We start from the raw sequence: 20,394 nt of genomic DNA, 5'->3' as shown, positions 1-20,394 counted from the left end.
GAACCTTTTTGAAGATGCTCATCATAGAAATCAAAGACTGTTCATACCACCATCACATGTAATCAGCCCTTTTTCATGAGAGTTTGTGCATGTGCACAGATGATGATTGCGGAGATGGCAGCGATGAAGTGGGCTGCATCCAGTCCTGCGCCAACACCCAGTTCAAGTGCACCAGTGGCCGCTGTATCCCGGACCACTGGGCCTGTGATGGCGACAACGACTGTGGAGACTTCAGTGATGAGAACACGACCTGCAGAGGCGGATCAGCACGTAAGAATGCCTCAATTACCTTTCAAAATACTGTCAAGTGTTGAGTCAGATGACGAGTAGGTAGACTAACTCACCCACTTCAATTTAAGATGACCCTTGTTATTATTCATGTCTGATATGAATTTATAATTAACCCCATTTTATATGAAGTCATCGCAAGGATTTGCTTTTTTTTTTAGTTTCTCGAAAGATCTGCCTCGCAGCACAGTTTTCTCGTAGCACCTTTTACGAGAATGTAACTGCCTTTATATCTCTTTAAGTGTGCTAATTGTTTTATTTGCAATTCAAATCATGTTTAAATTTAGGTGTTGTAATTACAAGTTTAGCAGTTAATCAGCTTGAGTCCAATAACTTTGTTTTCACACTCACGTGTGACTAATCTTATCTAGTCTCTGTTCGGGGGAATTTAACCATCAGGAGTTGAATCATTTAATCTAATTACCACAGAAAGCTCATGCGAGCTCCTAGAAACTCACAGCTCACTTGCTTGTCACTGGGATGTGTAGACGATTCATCAAACCGTTTCCTGATGGGAACTGCAGGCTTCTCCACTCCCCCGTGTCTGCTTCTGCTTCAACCCCAGGGGATTGAATCTGTCTTAGCTTTGCCTCAGCTGTTGAGGAAATGTTTTTTTTTGGGGGGGTTTGACTTTTAAGTATCAAGCAAATCATCTATACTGAATGCATATGACTTAAATTAATGCATATTCTGTTTATTATGTTAGAATGCATCACACGGTGTTATTCTACTGTAGATCTCTTGGTGTTATTTGATAGAGAACATTTTTATATGATTAAAATAGACAATTTTGTTTGATTTGATTTATTGATTGCCTTCGGGATGTAATGAGAATTTCAACAAATAGAGATTAAAGATTACAAACTGTAGCTTTAACAGACATTTCTCTAAATTAAAATCTTTAAGATTATTACTTTAAATGCTAGAAGTGAAATAAATCCTTCCTTGGATTTATCTGACCGGTTATTGCTGCCAGGTGCTGCGCTTGCAAAGATAAGTATTTGTTAACAGTAAGATGTCTTATAAAATAATAGTTCAATACTGTGGTGCCTTTGCTCAAAACAGTCTGCTGTGGATCTGAACTGTTGAATGACATTTGTTTTCAGTGCTGCCATCTGTGATCGAGTGCAGCGGAGAGGAATTCCACTGCGTCACAGATGGAACCTGCATCCCAGAACGCTGGAGGTGTGACGGAGACAAGGACTGTGAGGACGGGAGCGACGAGAAAGACTGCGAGGGTACCAAAAGGATGTGCGACCCCAAGGCCAAGTTCACCTGCAAAGATACAGGTAGTGAATACAGTACACTGCTAAACAACACGCTGAGGTCAGAAGTGAAAAATACACTGACAGCAGATATTTGTATGTAAAAAAAAAAGTGCTGAAGGTGGTGCTTCTTTTTTTACTTTTAGTCAAGAAGTAGTGAGTGAATAATCTATACCTACAGATGTTACATGGCTCAGAAATATCTTCCAGAAGTTTCAGATAAAGACTGACATATGCAAACACTGTTTTAGTGTTGATTTTTACACTTTATTAGTCAACTGACGCTGACAATGTTGGTGGGTCGGTTGGTATAAAATCATATCCTGAGGCATGAAAACTAAATTCAGCTTGTATTTGAGTTCAGCGAGTAAACCTTGCATCATTCGCCTGAGACAGTTGTTTTAGTTTTAGCACCGTGGCTGTCTGGCTGAAGTAATTTGAGCATGAAGGACAGTAACACACAGCAACAACTTGGATTCTTGACTATTTCGTTATAGAAATTACATGGAATATATATGGAAAGATTTTCCTCATTTTGTCATCATCATACAAAATCATCAAAAACAATCACGAATTTCACGTCGACATTAAGCATGATGGAGTGTGAACACAGCCTAAGGGCACTATCTTAACAATCTATAGCAAATGGTCTAAAGTGCATGGCACAAGTGCATTTCGGGCGTGTCCAACTCCACTTTTGCTAGTTAAGCGGCGCATAATCTGGATGCAAAGTAAGGCGCAAGGGGCAAAGGGGTTGTATTTAGTCTCTTAATTAATCATAGGTGTGTTTTGGGCGTAACAGGAATCAAACCAATCAGGGTTATCAGGGAGCGCTACTGTGCGTCCCTGTGTGTGTGTAACAAGCAGCGTGTACGAGTGTTGTGAGCCCTCCTATGTAGACGCATCTTACTATCTAAATAATGCTCCCTTTAAATAGCAAGAAAATACTGACCACAGACTTTATACCAGGATTTTGTTGGTCAATGGCGCAATCGCTTTGCTCTGCTGCCTCAAGATAGCAATGCGCCAACAATGCACCTGACCACACCTCATTTTAAGACCAACACTTCCATGGGCGCAAGTACATTTGCTACTTACACACAGCGTGGCCGCTGGTCGTGAAAATGACAACTGCGCCGTCTGAAACCAGCAATGACTGTGCACGCCGCTTTGCGCCGGGTGTGAGATATGGACCTAAAGGTTTTACTCTTTCACAGTACTTAACCTTCACATTGAAAGCTGTAATAAACAATATCTCTTCAACGTTTTCATGCCAGCCTTTTGCTCGGGTCTTAAGAGAGGCGGAAAGTATCTCAGTCGTGTGTATCATTCATAAATTAAGCCAAATGGCTCTCTTCCCTTTCATAAAGGCGTCACTATCTGACAGGCTCTAGAGGCTTAACCATTCTCCACTTCGGAACAGCGCAGTGAAGTTTGCATGTACTTGTTCAACCAATTAGGGCAGACCATTTAAATGGTCTGTATAAACTCCCCATGTACCCAAATCCAGCATCCACTTTCTTTCCGCAGCTGAAAAGAGAAGGTCAGAGAAACATTCAGTTGCTTTCTGTCTTTAGCTCGGCAGCTTTCCGCTCATCCCCTTGACAGTATTATCAAGAACGGAGGCAATGCTGCGTGGTGAAGGGTTGGTTAGACCACACAATTATTATTCACTCTAATTCTGCTGTGTCACACCCCTGTGCACTGGTGCAGTTCGTTCTGTCCTCCTCAGAAGAACAAAGTGCCCTCGCCAATAATATTCAAAAGGGTTACTGGAAGAGGCCATTTTAACAGCTCTGGCAGATTAAAGGGAAGACCAGGATGAGCTTTATTTCTTTCTCTTTTGTTTCAACTTCTCAGATAAAACAAAAGATGCGAGACTCATTCTGGACCTATGCCCAGTTTGAATGCTGGAAATACAGATACTTTTTCTTGATCAGATCACCTTTGGGGATGGATGTATTTCCACATGTGAAAGATATGTGGAGTTGCGCTCAATGCAACAATACAACTAGACAATCTCGGTTGAGCCGCCCACACAGAAGTTTGTTTGTTGAAAAAAGGATGCATAGGAAAAACAACAAAGCATAGCTCCACAGGAAGTGTACAGGAAGAGTACAATAGTAGATATTTCTCCAGCTGCACATTTTGAACCATTCACCGCTCCCTGAAAGGAATTCCCACAAAATGACCATTTGTATATCAATTACTCTCTGCATGTTACCTTGAATTCTTGAAGAAAACGTTATTTTTCTTGCATGCCTCCACGGTGAACGGAGAATCAAAAAATGTGAAGTAAATGGGAGCCTTTCACTTTTCTCCATTTTTTTTATGCTCTGTTCACCGTGGAGTGTGAAATGTATTGGAATTGAGAAGGTATCTTAATCAAAGAGAGATAATTTGTAAATGTAGGCGTTTCACATTTCTGAATTGGGGACTTTAAGCCCAAATGAGGAATTAGATTGGATGCCTATTTGGTAGAGTTCAGAGGTTTCCATTACATTATTGTTAAAGGAAGGATGTGTTGAAGTCAACTGTTGATTGACGTAGAAATTAGTTTGGGTTATCCATAAAGGCCTTTAGGCTCTGTCTGTGCTCATACAACTAGGGTTACAATGCGTAATCTTTATCCTAAGCTGTCAAGTGTATGTCAGATTTATTCATTCATATACTGAAGTTGCATATAGGCTGCAGGTTCCTGAGTCTAATTTTATACAGGGTGATGACATCTTGACAAATTCGCCAAGTGACTGCACATACATACTATGACTTAATTAATGAACTATGATAGTATAAGAGCCAAAATATTTTTTTGTTATTGTGGTTAAATATATGTAATTTATAGTGCTGTTAGATTACTTCGACAGCCCCGTTAGTACAGGTGTGTGCCTCCCTATGTGTGCGGCAAGCTGGAGTTTTTTTTTGCAGTGAACATTTTTGAAAGGCTAAACGGCAACAAATATGAATTGAAGCCAAAAATGTAGTTAGATTTGCCACTAAGTTGCAAAACTTATATGTTTAGAAGTAGTTTTATATCTAGACTTTTGTATAAATTATCCAGCAAGTGTGCTATTATGAGTATGGCAAATCAAATTTTGACAACTTCAGAGCAGACAAATCCTGGCGCACCCCCTGTGATCTTTGGCGCCCCCTTAAGAGGGGCCCAGATCCCAGGTTGGAAACCACTCAACTAGAGCATTGTACTGTATTAGGCGTATTCTTCTGAGTTAGAACACAAAAACACGTAGAGAATGCCAATAAATATGAAAATCTTTATCAGTATAAAATAACTTAATGATGAGCAAAGTAAAACAAAAAAAACATCCATGAATTTACTCATACATTATTTAAAAATAATCTTCAGCCACACGAAGAGAAGGGACCAATATGAATATAAAAGTTCCCATCTCTGTAGGAAATCTGTGGATATGAGATGCATTTTTTGTTGAATTAAAGATGAAACTTTTAGATGTTTGAGCCTTTCTATATTCGGAAAGAATATAAAAAATATTTTTCCTACTCACAGTAATAAGCAATGGTTATATTTTATAAACCCACTCACTCCCTACCTTTTGTGCCTCCCACTCCCTGAATAAAATTGTGTTTTTTATTCCCTTTTTCAGCTACATCCTTGTCCCCTCCTTTGCTTTCTACAGATATATGCACAAAACTCATCAAGTTGAAGTTGTGAAATTGTTATTGTCATTCAAGGTGAACTTTCCAGAATCAAATATGGTTAATTCAGTTGTACAAATAATTAACCTCCTTGTCCATGTGTGTTACCACAAAAACACGCATTATGATGACACTCAAAATGGAACATTTCTGTGCCCCGAGTGTCATCCATATTTTACGCATGAAAAAGCTTGTGTACTTGAATAACACATAAGCTTGCATTTTCACATGCAACTGCGATGGCATCACATTAGGCATTTATAAAATGAAGGGCTAAATCAAAAGTGTCATCTGACTATTTTTGGAAAGCTTAGAAGTGATGTGAAGCCAAACAGACACACACAGACGCACCTGATCTCACACAGAATCCACGCGCCCACAGCGGTCGCTCCAGCCTCCCACGTCGGTTTGCATTGATCCGGCACCAAGCACAAACCAGTGGGATCCCAAAACACTATGATGTAGCTTTGATGGAAAAGGTGTAAATTGGAATATGCTGCGATCCAGGCTTCACCTGGGAGCGTGCAAAAATGATACATCCCGATTTCTGTATATTGTTTTCTTCCTCGCCCCCCTTCAGTTGTTACACCTACCTCTTTCTAACCTGCAAGGTGAGGGAATTACAAATCACACTGTAGTGTTGGTACCAGCGTAAAGAATATTGATCTTGTGTGGATTTTATGCCTCGGTGCCGGCAACAGCCGTGGCCAGAGGCATTATGTTTTCAGGTCATCCGTCCGTGAATCCGTCCCATTCATACCATTCTCATGAACGTGATATCTCAGGAAGGCCTCGAGGGAATTTCTTCAAAACTCTCAAGGATGAACTGATTTTATTTTGGTGGTCACTGTGTCCTCACGTCTGTCCCATTCTCGGGACATCTCAGGAACGCCTTGAGCGAATTTCTTCAAAATAGGCAGAAACGTCCACTACACAAGAATCAAGGATTAATTGATTCGATTTTGTTGGTCAAAGGTCACGGTGATCTCACGAAACACCTTTTTGGCCATAACTCAAGAATTCATATGCTAATTATGACAATTCACACAAATGTCTAACAGGATAAAATGATGAAGTGATGACATTTTGGAGAGACATGGATGTTAACTGCCACTTGACTGGTTGGCGGAGGCATACAACCGTGCGGTGGTAATTCTAGTTTCATCAAGTCGAACATTTAGAACAGACCTGAGAGTTTGTTGTTTATTGAGGTCCCCCTGGGGTAAAAGCATGGCATTTTTGCTATAAATGTTTATTGCAAAGATTTGATTAAAGAACTCAGTAATGAAACACTTGTTTAATCCAAAGTTGGAAAATGCAAGCACTAAATGTACCAGTTAAATATCAGTTAGTTCAGGCAGGAAACTTTTTTTTGGGAAGCCCTTATCATCCAATACTAACTACAATGAGATTACATCCTCTGAACTGCAGTCAAACTTGGAAACTGTTCATTTTTAAGTCCTTAAAAATGTTAAAAGTTAAAAAATCTCCACATTTCATTCTCTACAGGCAAGTGTATCACAAAGAGCTGGGTGTGCGATGGGGACATTGACTGTGAGGACCGCTCAGATGAAGAGTCCTGCGAGTCTGCCGTCTGTAAGCCACCCAAGTACCCTTGTGCCAACGACACCTCGGTGTGCCTCACACCTGATAAGATCTGCAACAGCAAAGTGGACTGTGCAGACCGCTCGGATGAAGGACCCATCTGCGGTACGTTTGTTTTGATACTATGTGGATAAAAGAACATTCGATTGCTGAAAATCTCAACCCACCACCATTGACATTGGTATGCTGTCGTAGTAGCTCTCACTCATCTGGGAAGGCTTTCCACAAGAATTTGGAGGTTAGACACTGACCTGTCATTCCAGTTCATCCCAGAGGTGTTTGATGAGGTTAAGGTCAGGGCTCTGTGCAGGCTAGTCACATTCATCCCCACCAAGCCTTAAAAAAAACATTACTTTTTGGACATGGTTTGTGCATTCCATCCAATCATCTATATCCAGCTGCTTATCCGGGTCTGGGTCACGGTGGCAGCAAGCTAAGCAGGGTAGCCCATATAGTATGTCCCTCTGTTTTGGCCTTTCACAAACTAGGAAGGACTGCATTGTCAAAAACAGACCCCAATCAAAAGTACACAAAAGTATGTGGACAGATTATCAAACACTCTCCTGGTGGTTTGAGAGATGGTAAAAAGTTTCTATAGTAGATGTCAGTTAATTGTCTAATTGTGTCAGTTACAATAGATTCCACTAGTCCAATGTGTCCCCTCACACAGCAGACAAATAGACACGACGTCCCGTCTGTTGAAAATCCATCAGTATGTCCCACACAGTCACAATGTTGTCTGAATATACTACTTCTTCCTGAACTTCTGACCTCTGAGGAGGGTGATAGACAGACAAGTATGACTTTGAGAAGTTTGAGAAGTTCATATTGTTTTTTTTTACCTTAAGTTATAAAAAGTCGGAATCTTTTTATTCCCAACAAAATTCAAGCTGACCATAGCTGCTTCACGAGGAGCTTTTTATAGCCGTGCTTCAAGCCTACAGGGGGTGAGTGTTTGATACTCTAAAGATATATTTTGGGTGAAGAATCACTTTAAAGTGAAAAGACCAACAAAAACTGTCAAAAATAATGACTCCCGAGGACTTTTAGGCATTGTTGGATGTTGCAATGCTCCCACTGTGTTTGAGCTTCTTTGACTGACAGTTCTTCATTGGTTTAAGAGAAAAAAACAAATAGTGACAAATTAATAAACCACATTTATTTACCTTGCAAATAAAAACAGCAGCACATTATTCTTCTTTATTCAAATATAGCTGTTTATTCCTCATTATTTACCTTTTTATCAGCTTTGCAGAGTTGCAGGAAAATTAATTGGGAAAAGTTGAAGCACTGTCGCATCCTCCAATTTTCACTGTAGAGGTTCAGGACATGTTACCTGCTGAGTCACCTCACAGCGCTCAAGCTAACTCGCACTTTAATTTGTCTTCTTTTTATTTATTTTTTTATTTTATTGCAAAACAAAAGACAAAACACTAACAGAACAACAAGAGGATGACAAGAACAGTGAATACAGGCAAGTTAAGATATTGTCAGATGATGAGAGAACAAGGTGATGATCCACCCGCTCCAGAGTGAACCGTCATAGTGGAGCTCCAGCCACCAGGGACAGGGCGGGGCACGGCCCCAACAGTTCCCATGTACTATAATAGAGTAGTTCAGATATTACATATTTTAGTTGGCCAACCCAGAAGTTAGAATCGTCCTGGTTTAGGCTTGCCTCGATAGTCGGTGTTACCAGTGTTACACGGTTTTTGGGCACACACCGATTACATTACTCATCCATCGTCGCTTTTTTGCTTTTTCCACAGAAATCAAACCTATATAGTTCATTTTCGCGTATCAGCACCGTGTTATCAATACAAAGTCGGGCGATGGACACTACAAACCGAAAATGAAAATGTCTGCTCCGTACAGAGTCTCAGCACAAGTCAGATTTCACACACACAGGATGAGAGAGAGTCTACAGACAAGATGATGGCGGAGGATTTGGTGTTGAAGCGAAAAGCAAAAGCACCTATGTTGCAGTATTTCAGATTTAAACCCAATTCTATAAGGGAACCAAAACGTTAATGAGGCAATCGCTGTGCGGAGGACAGAGCGGTCACAGTCGGTGTGCGTGGCGCAGCAGCGCCGGTTGGAAACCTGTGGCAAAAGCTTTACCAGAGAGGCCAGACACACCGCCATCTGACATTAAAGATCAAAGTAAGCGCGCTACACATGTAGTCTCATTTAGCCACTTGTTAGCAGCCACCTTTTTTAAGACACGTAAAAGCTTAAAAATTCACACGCGGGATATTTGCAGAGGTATTTTATAATGTAAATCAAAACATTAAAATCTCTTAAGCTCGTGTTAACCGCAGACCTTTTTTTCAGGCATCTAACTAAAAACCCATTCAAAACCCCATTGATTTTGACATGAGGGAACCGGAACAGCTAATATGCTGACTCATTTCCAGGTTTTAGGAATCATTCCTGCACCACAGGATACCTCCCAGAAGCGCCCTGCTACATCCTCTCCTCCACATAGAGCAGCTTAGAGCCTGACGAGGAACCGGTGTGTTGCCTCAGAGACCAGAGGGACAGAACATAAAGTAATACTCTGGCTTCCCGATGATGGCAAATGTGGAAGTGTTTGTCCAGCAGGCTTCAGAGGGAAGAAAGGGATCTCATGTGACTAGCCCCAGCCACCTAATCTCTTAAAGTGAGCAATGTAAACACGGAGGTTCATTTTCTAGAGCGTCACTAACCAAGCCTCAGGGGGCTCCTACAGGACCTGTGAGTGTCCGTGTTATCATAGCTGAGAAAAGGCTTCTGCCTCCTCATCGACAATTATGTGTTCAGAGAGACCTTGAGGGCCTGATTGATTTGCACCATCTCAGCAGGACTCACACCCGCCATTAACAACTGTGACCACATACTCAATTTCCCCCCCCGCTGAGAGAGTGCAATGCTGTTCTTTGCCACCTTGAAAGGCCGGTCTTAATCATGGTGGGAAAACACACACTGGACCAGTTTTATTTTTACCAATAGACCATTCCATCTTGACCTGGCAGCTGCTAACAAAAACCAGGTGTGTAGGGCAGAAAAACAACTTTCTAACAAGCTTTCTAAAAGAGCACCGAGTTTAGACATGTCTGTCTTTCTATCACTTTTGAAAGGAACAGCGTGTAATGTTCTTTTTCCTGTTTTATTTTTGAAGCAGTGATGGAAATAAAAGCGGTTCGCCCACAGGTGAAACCACAGAGAGCTATATGAAGGCGTTCTCATTATCCAACACCTTTATCTTCATTACATTGTGAACACACTCCTTATGTTTGGAGTTACTGTGACATAAGGATAAAACATAAACCCTTTAGATTGGATGCACTGATTGGCAATTAGTGGGTGTGTAAGATCCAGTTTCAGATACTACTACCTTACAGAGACGCCACACATATTGTTCTAATGCTCTTTTAAATCTCAGCCTCTCCTCAAGTGTCTGCACAGTTTCTAAGAATTTGTTGGCCTCTCTTCACCCCAGATATGTGTCTCGTAGCCAGAGGGGGCTGCAGTCACCAGTGCACCGTGGCACCAGGGAAAGGGGTCGTGTGTTTCTGTCCCCCCGGGCTTCACCTGGACTCCAGTAACAAGACGTGTGAGGTGGTGGACTACTGCAGCCGTCACCTGAAGTGCAGCCAAGTGTGTGAGCAGTACAAGACCACGGTGAAGTGCTCCTGTTATCCAGGATGGACGCTCGACCCAGACGGAGACAGCTGTCACAGCACAGGTAACTGACCCTGGCTTTTTTTGGCTGGACTGCAGTGGGCCAGACTTACAAATGCAGAAGTCTGAGTGACTGAGTGAGTGACTGAGTGAGTGAATGAGTGATGAAGATGAAGTTACACGATTGGTCAACCGAGTGTTGGAGCAAAGAGTATAGAAGCAAAATGACAAAACTGGTGTTTGTTTGTTTTTTTGACAACAGCCGCTGCCGACATTTTGGACTGAAAACACTTAATATATTTATAGTATTTTATTGTTCAACACAGGACACAGGCTTTATGCTGTACTGTGGTGGATGTATTAACTTCTCTGTCCTCTAGTGTCCTCGAAACTGGTGGACATGTACCGCTGGATTTAACATTATAGACATGACCACTGACTATTTGTATAACAATTTAGCCACAAATATACTGGGCTTAGACCGAGTCTTGTTTAATGTTTGTTTTGAGTGATGATGTTGGCTGCTGTGATGGTGTGTGGCTGTGGGTCTGTGTCTGCAGTAATTAAAGTTCATCCCAGGACATGCTAGTAACTCTTAGAATCATTGTTCTTTGACTGTTTCCATGCAGAGTTTTAAGAGTTTTTCAATTATTAATACAAGATTCACACCATAGATAAGAGAAACTGGAAAGGAAAACAATAAAAGTCAAACTATAGAACTGGAAGTGTCTTGTGTTAGTGCTGAGAAAGAGGAGAGGTAGTCTGAGGAATAGTAATAGGTGTTGATTTAGGGTACTGTCAGGTCAAATCCAATCAGTTTCAAATCAGAAGAGGCATCTGGGCGATGAGTCCTGTCTGTTTCTATCTGTATTGATGCTGAGTGAAGAAAGCCTGTTCTCTCTTCCTTCTCCCAAACCACCAGAGCTTTCATTCAGCTGAGCACAAGTTCACCTCAGGCCTAATCCCATACAGACACAAGTGTTTCGCCCGCGTGGCATCACATCATAAATTCAAACTTTCCGCTATTCTGTTATTGAATAATCTATTTGATGAGGCCGCTCTGTAACCGCTTGAAATACAATAGTTACATACACATGCTGCTGCTTGTCACATTCAGATTTATGGACCTCGTTTTGATTACTCGCTTCTCAATTTCACTCCAAGATTGATGGCAGTTGCGACTCTAATCTTACATTAACGCAGGAAAAAGAATACACAATTTTCTCTGGAAGCCGATCAGAATTCTTCGGCTTCGTCATAAATCAAACTTTGCATACAAACACAAACATCCCACTTTAATCTTGAGAGAGGTGTTATTGGATTCTTTGTGAAGTCCCGAGCACACATCTACTCCTCCGCCTTTCCCTTTGCACATCTCGGGAATAAAAGGTTTGCAAGTACAAATCTTCACTCCGGTAACATTGTCACTAGTTTGGTTGCAACACCGAAAAGTGTCATTGAAGCAAGGACACAGTTTTAATTACATTTTGTTCTCTTAAGTCTGATTTAGTCTAGAATGCTGCAGAGAGAGTTTTAGTTGTACAAACATTTCTCAGAAGCAGAAATAGTCTCACTGATTGAACTAAACCTCAGTGGACAAGGCCGGAGAAGTTCAGTATGCGAGCACTGCTGCCAGCATACTGACTTGTCACTAGATTTATCCACTTCTTAGAGATGCTACAAAATGTATTTCTCAAAAGAGACCACTTTCAAATGTATCTAGTTTTTCAGAAAATGGAAAAATGTAATGTGTTGATTCCCAGAGTGTTTGGCAACAAATTGATTTGGCTGCAACTGATGCATATAAATTAGCTCTACATGGTGGTTTAATCCAGTGATATTAGTATGTCCTCTGCACAGTGGATCAGCAGAGACAGAGAGAGAGAGAGAGAGAGAGAGAGAGAGAGAGAGAGAGAGAGAAAGACAGCCAGCTGAGTGAAATAAATATATGGAACTAAATTAAGGTTAATTGTTTCAGCTCCCCTGCAGGATTTAGTTGATTTAAACAAACCACTGTAATACATTCCAACATATTTTGAAGGAAAATACATACATTGCATGTCAGTGACGGTCATTCAGTGTATCCCCCCCTGGGCGCTGTGAATGGGGGGCTACCTCAGGAAGGGCATCTGGCGTAAAACCTACGCCAAATCAAATATGCGGATCATAAAATCTGATCTCAGATGATCCACTGTGGAGACCCCCAATGGGAGCAGCCGAAAGACGAACAACAGCAAATGCAGCAACAAACAGAGAGCTAACAACATATTATATATCACATAAATCAATAACAATAGGCCTTTTTCACAGCAGAAATTTTGACTTATCATACTGTCGAAGGAAAAGCACAGGTTTTACTGATAACATTAATGATGGCGCCGTTCTTTTCAAGTGTCCCAGTAAGCCTTAACAGTGCATAACAACATGCACAATTTATTCTGTAAAAAAAGGCATATAATCTGTATGTTCTATAGTTGCCTTTGTACCTGGTGGTCTCCGACAATGATGGTACAACCAGTGGACAACCTCTGGGTCTGAAAAGTGAGGCCAATGTGGAAGTCCCTTACACGTGCATTATTTCTAATAGCCAGCAGGGGGCGACTCCTCTGGTTGCAAAAAGAAGTCAGATTGTATAGAAGTCTATGAGAAAATGAGCCTACTTCTCTCTTGATTTATTACCTCAGTAAACATTGTAAACATGAGTTTATGGTCTTAGTCGCTAGTTTCAAGTCTTCTTCAGTACAGCATGATGTTCATTTAGTAAATTATGGTCCCATTTAGAGTCAAATAGACCATAAAGCAGGGGATGCTTCAGAGCGTGGCTACCTTGTGATTGACATGTCGCTACCACAGCATTGTCCGGTCTGGGAGTTGTTTGTGCGCCTAATAATGTCTTATTCTGTGTTTGGTTGTACTTAGCTTGCGAAGGCCAAAAACCAAGATGACGATGGCCAAAATGCTGAATTCAAGGCCTCGAACAGTAGTCCACAAAAACACTTTTTTCTTTGGCTGGCATTAGGTAGAGCTTTGATGGTCGATGGTTAACAAGCTAATTTAGATCCTTTTGCTGGAAGTTTACGCTTTCTTTGATCCCTTGCCTTTTTAGCCTCAAGTCAATTTATTTACAGAGCACACTGTAAAACAATAAATGATGACCAAAGTAATCAGCACTGATGTTAAAAACACATGTCTGTAATTTCATGAAAAATAAGCAAATGCACAAAAGGTACAGCACAGAACATCTTGAATATAGGTCAGAGTTTTCTTCACGTTCATTCTGAGTGCTCTGGTAATGTAGGATGAAGAAGGGTGACTGAAGATTTAAGGGGCCTGAAGGTGAGCTAGACGCTGAAGAGGTCAGATGCTGTATAAGCAATCAGTCCAGTGATAAACTGTGGGCTCTGCCTGCCAGGCTGTAACCTATAATTTTATAAAGAAATCACTTTCTAGAGTCCTGACTCTTAACATATATTCATACAAAGTAAATCAAGCAATATGTATGTGTGAATGAATGCATGTTTAGATTTATGTGTGTGTGTGTGTGTTCATGGGTGTGAGATTGCACTTGGGCTGAGCAATGTCAATGTTTTCACATGTTTTGACTTCACAGAAAAAATGCATTCGATCAGATTCTGACAGTTTTAATAATGATCTAAAAATGCAATAACCTCCATAAGTATACAATTGTTGAGTTTTCTTGATATATTGTTAAATGTTAATTCTCTTTTCCTAATTTTTTTTTACATTTGACAGTAACATTCCTCACAAAATGTGCCAGACTTTTATGTGCAGTGGTCATTGATACTTTCCAGTAGCACTGGTGTTAAAGAAGAAGAGAGCTCTCACAGCTCGCTAGTTAACACTTATTCACAATGTCCTGTTAATGATGTCACACATTGTAGATTAACAATTGTCTGAAAACATCGCTCAACCTTATGTGGACATCCTAAAAATATACGGTGCTTGTTTCCTGTCTCTCTCGTTGGCCAGATCCCTTTGAGGCTTTCATCATTTTCTCGATCCGGCACGAGATCAGACGAATAGACCTTCACAAGCGGGACTACAGCCTGCTGGTGCCGGGGCTGAGGAACACCATTGCTCTAGACTTCCACTTTAATCACAGCCTCCTTTACTGGACAGATGTGGTGGAGGATAAGATCTACAGAGGAAGGCTCTCGGAGTCTGGAGGTATGCTCACACACAACCACATACACCCACGTACTGTACAGTACACAAACATTTTGCTATCTAAAGACGGCTGTGATGTATTGGCTAAAGAGACTCATGTCTTGCTCATCTGTGCTCCCGCCGCTGTAATGGAAGTCTGAGACGCCGCTGATGATAACGCTCTGTTTTACTCCAATGTCGTTACACGTACTCGGGTCTGATGCGGCGAGCTGATATTGTCTCTCCCTGCAAATTTATCTCAGGTTGTCCAAAGTTGAAAAATACTGCAGGACCAGAAGTCTTGAGCTGTTGTATTACAGTATCTCCGCCTCATAAAATGATGAATCAGAACTTCTCCTCCGCTCTGTGTTTTTGTGGGTGGCAGTACATTCAGCGGGTTCCCTTGCCTTTATTTCCCTATGCGGAGCCGTAGTAATCGCCTCTTAGCTGTACCTATTCCATCCTTTTGTGAGGCACACATAAAAGCCTCAGCATCTGAGAATAATTGTAAACAGCTATATTATAAATATAGTGGGAAAACCCTTTTACCATGCTTAATGGAGCTCTGTAGAAAGCAATATGTTTTATATGGAAGAGCTTTCCTCAATTCGCTGAATATCCCCCTTTTGCCTTGAGAAGGTTTTCCTGTAAAGAGACACCAACGCTGCCCCTTGACTACAGTGTATGTACATAGTCATGCTATTGTCTTGTTTATCTATTTTGTTTTTTTTTAATGCTTTCTTTATTGAACATATGCTCATTTTCAGAGGTACAAACAGATACATAGACGATTAAAAAAAAGAAGACAAAACAAAAATAATTACATATACATTTCATAATACCAGAGTTTGTGTCATATGCATCATATTATATTCATTTAATAACTTAAATATCTTAATGGCTTTTTTTTGTTTTTAACATTGGGTATGATGGTGCTATATTGTTTGAATTCATTGATAAAGTGCAGGACAGTTGGCTTGGTTCTTGACCATTTTTTCTTATGACTATGGAATTTTCTGAAATTAGTAAATAATTGTATTATATACAGCATGTTATTTTCATTCTTGTCTTGACTAAAATATAGCATTAAATCAAACATATTTATTTCAACATTCATCCTAAGTTTCTCTACATCCATCCAGAACAGTCTTGTTTGTATACAGTGAAAGAATGGATGAGAAATAGTCTCTTTTTCAAGTCCAACAGAAATCACACTTATATACAATATTCAGCTTGAATCTTTCTAACACAACTTTTACTGGATAAATTCTATGTAAGATCTTGAAAGACGTTTCTTTAAGTTTGTTATTGGTACAGTATTTATCACAAATTTTCCAAGCTTTTCCCCACTGTATATCATCAAATAAGGAAGACCAAAAACATCTAGATGAAGGGACAGAAACATAACTTAGTATGTTCCTAATATTTGTGCTAGAGCACTTCTCTTTCAGTGTATCAGTACCTCCAATATATATATTTTCACACAATGTTCTGAATTAAGTTGATCATCAGGGTTTCGTAGAACTATAAAGACACTTTCTGGTATAGCATCGAAAACAATAGCATACTCCTTTGGTTTTACAGGCATTTTGAATTTATCAAGAAATTCTTTAGGAGATAATAAAGAACCATTTTTATTATTAAATAATTGGCCAACTGTCTATCTATCTATCGTGTTGTTGTTTCAGGGGTGACAGGGATCGAGGTGGTCGTGCAGCACGGCCTGGCCACCCCAGAGGGCCTGGCAGTGGATTGGATTACAGGAAAACTGTACTGGATTGACAGCAATCTGGACCAGATTGAGGTGGCCAAGCTTAACGGAGATATGCGCACCACCCTGATTGCCGGCGGCATGGAGCATCCACGGGCCATCGCTCTCGACCCAGGGCAGGGGTACGTTACGCACTAACTCCCACCAACAGCACAGAGCCTGCTGCTAGCTACACTATCCATCAGGCACAGAGATTATTGGAATAAAGTAAAATTACAACCCCCTTGTATTTCTCACGTCTGCATCTGCCTTGATGTATGAAGATGTCTGCTGTGTTAAGGTCCATTAAAGCAGCAGATATAGAGTACATCAATAACAGTGCTGCGTGCTCCATTCCAGGAATGACAACTGATGTAGCTAATACCCCCCCAACCATTGCTCCTGCTTGATACACTTTACTGCCCTTCCACTCTTATTCCCCGGCAATGTTTTTCCTTAAAACATTTAAAGTAAGACCTTCAAATAAAAAGCCCCCAATATGCTTTGTTGTTATTTGTGCATCATTCCCCTCAGGGCTGTTTCAAAATCATGTTGTTTATCCTGCTGAGATGCATGGGGAGAGTGTTTGTAGACTGATCTGTGGTTCCGAAATGGCATCCGTTCCTTTGCCCAGTCGGCAAGCACGACTTAAAAAACATCTATTACGGTGCATTTATTTTTCTTGGCATAACAAAGTGTTAAAATAAGGTTTTTAATTTGTTGAATTAGGGTTGTTGGACGGCGTTACACTGGGGGAACCAGGCTCTTTATTAGACATTGATGCAACACACCTGGGAGGCTTTGATAGTGTATGTTGTTTGGACTGTTTAACAGTTTAGAATTTTGTCATCCACACTTTTGAAATGAAATTGATCGAAGGAGGAAACACTCACGAGGGACAAAGAGAAAAATCTTCCCGTCAGAGGCTCTTAGGTTGCAGATATCTTAGGTAGCTTAACACAACATACTGTACATGTTTGCCTCATTATAATGCCATTGTTTCTTGTTATCATGACACACCGGCTTGTTTATTTCCCTACAATAAGAAGCATATTTTATTGTACAAGCATTGCATGTTTGCGTGTGTGTGGGAGGTATTCTCTAATCTGATTTTGTGTGTGTTTTTTTATAGGGCTTTAAATTTAACGTGATAATAACTTGTTAATGCAGATCCACTAATTTCTTTAACGCATTAATGCAACTTGCAACTCAAAGATAGAGCGAAGACACTGGCAACATATGAAACTAGAAAACTTAAATTATCCATTGGTACCAACCATGTCATTATAGCTTATATACACAGTATATACGCTATGCAAAATTTAGTGAGGAACTGTCATGGCCATTTTCAAAGGGGTCCCTTGACCTCTGACCTCAAGATATGTGAATGAAAATGGGTTCTATGGGTACCCACGAGTCTCCCCTTTACAGACATGCCCACTTTATGATAATCACATGCAGTTTGGGGCAAGTCATGGTCAAGTCAGCATAACCATGTTATGATTTGAGTATATTTTCTATGCTAAATACATTACCTGTGAGGGTTTCTGGACAACATTTGTCATTGTTTTATGTTGTTAATTGATTTCCAACAATGAATATACAGTATACATACATACATTTGCATAAAGCAAGCATATTTGCCCTATCCCATGTTAATAAGAGTATTAAATACTTGACAAATCTCCCTTTAATGTATTTAATACCCACAGCAGCAAACATAATACATCCATTTAGGAAGTGTTTTCATAGATCACATGCACATGGGTCAGTACACCGTCTCACACGTTTCCTCTAGGAAATCCTGTTTGAGTTAATTTTTATCTCAACTGAATCATGATGTCCTCATGTGAGCACAGACCAGCCATCGATCCACGGGCCACTTGTGCAAGGCACAGATAAAACAAATGTGCAGTAAAAGCACTGACCCATGCTGATTTGCAGACAGATTAGACGGACTTGATGGATAGTACTGACGATATTTAAAAAAAAATGGTGCATCAGTAATAACATGTTGAATAAACCTCCACAAAGTCTGCTCTTATTTTCAGTTTAAGATTTACTGATTTGGGTTATTAGATGCTTTTTTTGAGGTGTTGACCAAATATCCCACAGAAAATTGTCAGTCCTCAAATGCTATAATTATTTCCACGCGGGCGTCGTTACTCTAGCTGATCAATGAGAAATGACCAAGGTGTTATTTCTTACTTGGATTCAATTTTAATTCTATTATGTTTGGAGTCAACATAATATTAGTAGTTTGTTAAAGGCATGGACATATTACTGTCACGTCTTTGATGTCAAATATGGTTCTTTAAATGCAATTATATTTTCCCAGAGGTTGACTTTAGTTACTGGGCACTAGGTGTACCTTTTGCAATTATTATTATTTTTTTTTATGTTCTTACATGTGCAACTATGTCCTCATACTTTCTTTTGTAGAATAACAAAAATAAAAAGTCTAAAAGTCAATAGAATTTAGAATTGGTTATATTCCTTCTCTTGACTATTGAATATTGTATTAATATATCATGCAGGAAAGAATTGCCAAGCAGCAGCTGCTGTGAGTCGGAGAAATGAGTTATTCAAGGCCAGGTACTAAAAAACAAGTGTTACACTTAAGTGGTAGGCCTCTTTCTGCTCCGTTCCTCTCATCATGTAGGCAGGTTTTATTTTATGGTATGGCAAAAAAAAACAACAGCACTAATAGTTCACCTTGGGATCTTTTCAGCACAACGCAACATCTCAACAGCTGCACTCTCGATGTCGCCCAGATGTGTTGCATCAGCCCATATGTGATTTATCGTAACAGTATGTTTATTGACTATGACAAAGTGTTTTGCTTGCTTTAAAAAATCATTTAGAGGGTACATTTTGGTTAGGGATATTCGTTTAAAAGGAAGTTTAAACATAGACTTGTTGACTAGTCTAAAAGAAAGAAAACACTCAGAAAACAGACCAAATTTATCACAATTTAATCTATAAACATAAACATAAGAGCCATTTGAAATCGTTAATCACATTGTTTTAATAACCAGTTAGTATTTTAAATGCAGCTGAAAACAATACGTCTCCAGTGTCTGCTCAGTTGGGAATGTGCCTCACGAACCCGATGTGTGGAGTAATAAGAGGAGTCACCGTTTGGCATCGCTTATAGTCTACCATTAGTATCTTAGCGTGCCAGTTTTATTACCTTCCACCTTCTCTTCCCCTCTATCTCTCTCAAACACACACACACAGCGAGCGACGCGGCTCGATCGTCTCTGTAACATTAATTGTCGCAGTCCTCAGTCCAAAACTCAACATTTATTGAAAAAAGATAAATGTAATCATTTCCAAAAATTCACATTATGTTTTTATCCAATGAAATATTTGTCTTCAATTCATATTTGTTGGTGTTTAGCCTTTCAAAAATGACTTTTGCACTTTTGCGCGCACCTGTATTAACGGGGCGGTCTAATATAACAGCACCATAAATTACATTTATAAAACCACTATAAAACAAAATCATATTTCCCCCCATTTTTTAGGGGTGATAACGTCATCAAATATGATGACAAATCTTAAAAACTTCATTCGAAAAAACCTCAATCAAAGCTTTGAATGTAAAAAAAAAGATATTTAATACAGCCCTGTTTGCTGGCCAATCCAGTCGATCAGGAGAGAACCAGACTGACTGCTAAACCCAGCCGCTATTTCGGAAAGAGGAGGTGGTGGTAGGCGGTGACGGAAGAACGCAGTGGGGAGCAAGTGAGTCAGGAGCAGCTGATGAGTTCAGAACAGAGCGGAGAGGCGGAGGGCTCTCCAAGGCAACAGACAGCATATGTCAATATGTCATTTAAATGTGTACATTCAGAAAATAATAATAGTATTGCTGGTGCCAACTAGCAAGGGCAGAAATGTTAAATCGATTAATCGTGCACATCACGTTTGATAGGTTTGTATACAATACAAATTAAATACATTAGTTGTGTAATTGTA

The 20,394-nt window shown here is 40.1% G+C and overlaps 1 protein-coding gene across 6 annotated transcripts in view; it reads left to right on the top strand.

The window, feature by feature from the left end:
- The window catches only part of lrp1bb (low density lipoprotein receptor-related protein 1Bb), a 318,056-nt gene that overhangs the window by 169,741 nt on the left and 127,921 nt on the right, over positions 1-20,394 (top strand). For all 6 annotated transcript variants that reach the window (XR_012597184.1, XM_074659766.1, XM_074659767.1 and 3 more), the window contains 6 exons: positions 100-270; positions 1,395-1,577; positions 6,738-6,938; positions 10,315-10,560; positions 14,487-14,684; positions 16,352-16,556. Coding sequence is in view for 5 of the 6 variants with exons in the window: in XM_074659766.1 (XP_074515867.1) it covers positions 100-270; positions 1,395-1,577; positions 6,738-6,938; positions 10,315-10,560; positions 14,487-14,684; positions 16,352-16,556 (1,204 nt within the window). In the remaining variant the exon portion in view is untranslated. The remainder of the gene's footprint in view (positions 1-99; positions 271-1,394; positions 1,578-6,737; positions 6,939-10,314; positions 10,561-14,486; positions 14,685-16,351; positions 16,557-20,394) is intronic.

Source organism: Sebastes fasciatus, chromosome 14, assembly GCF_043250625.1.
Source record: "Sebastes fasciatus isolate fSebFas1 chromosome 14, fSebFas1.pri, whole genome shotgun sequence".
In the NCBI taxonomy this organism is placed as follows: Eukaryota; Metazoa; Chordata; class Actinopteri; order Perciformes; family Sebastidae; genus Sebastes; species Sebastes fasciatus.
This window is presented reverse-complemented; position numbering and strand designations above follow the sequence as displayed.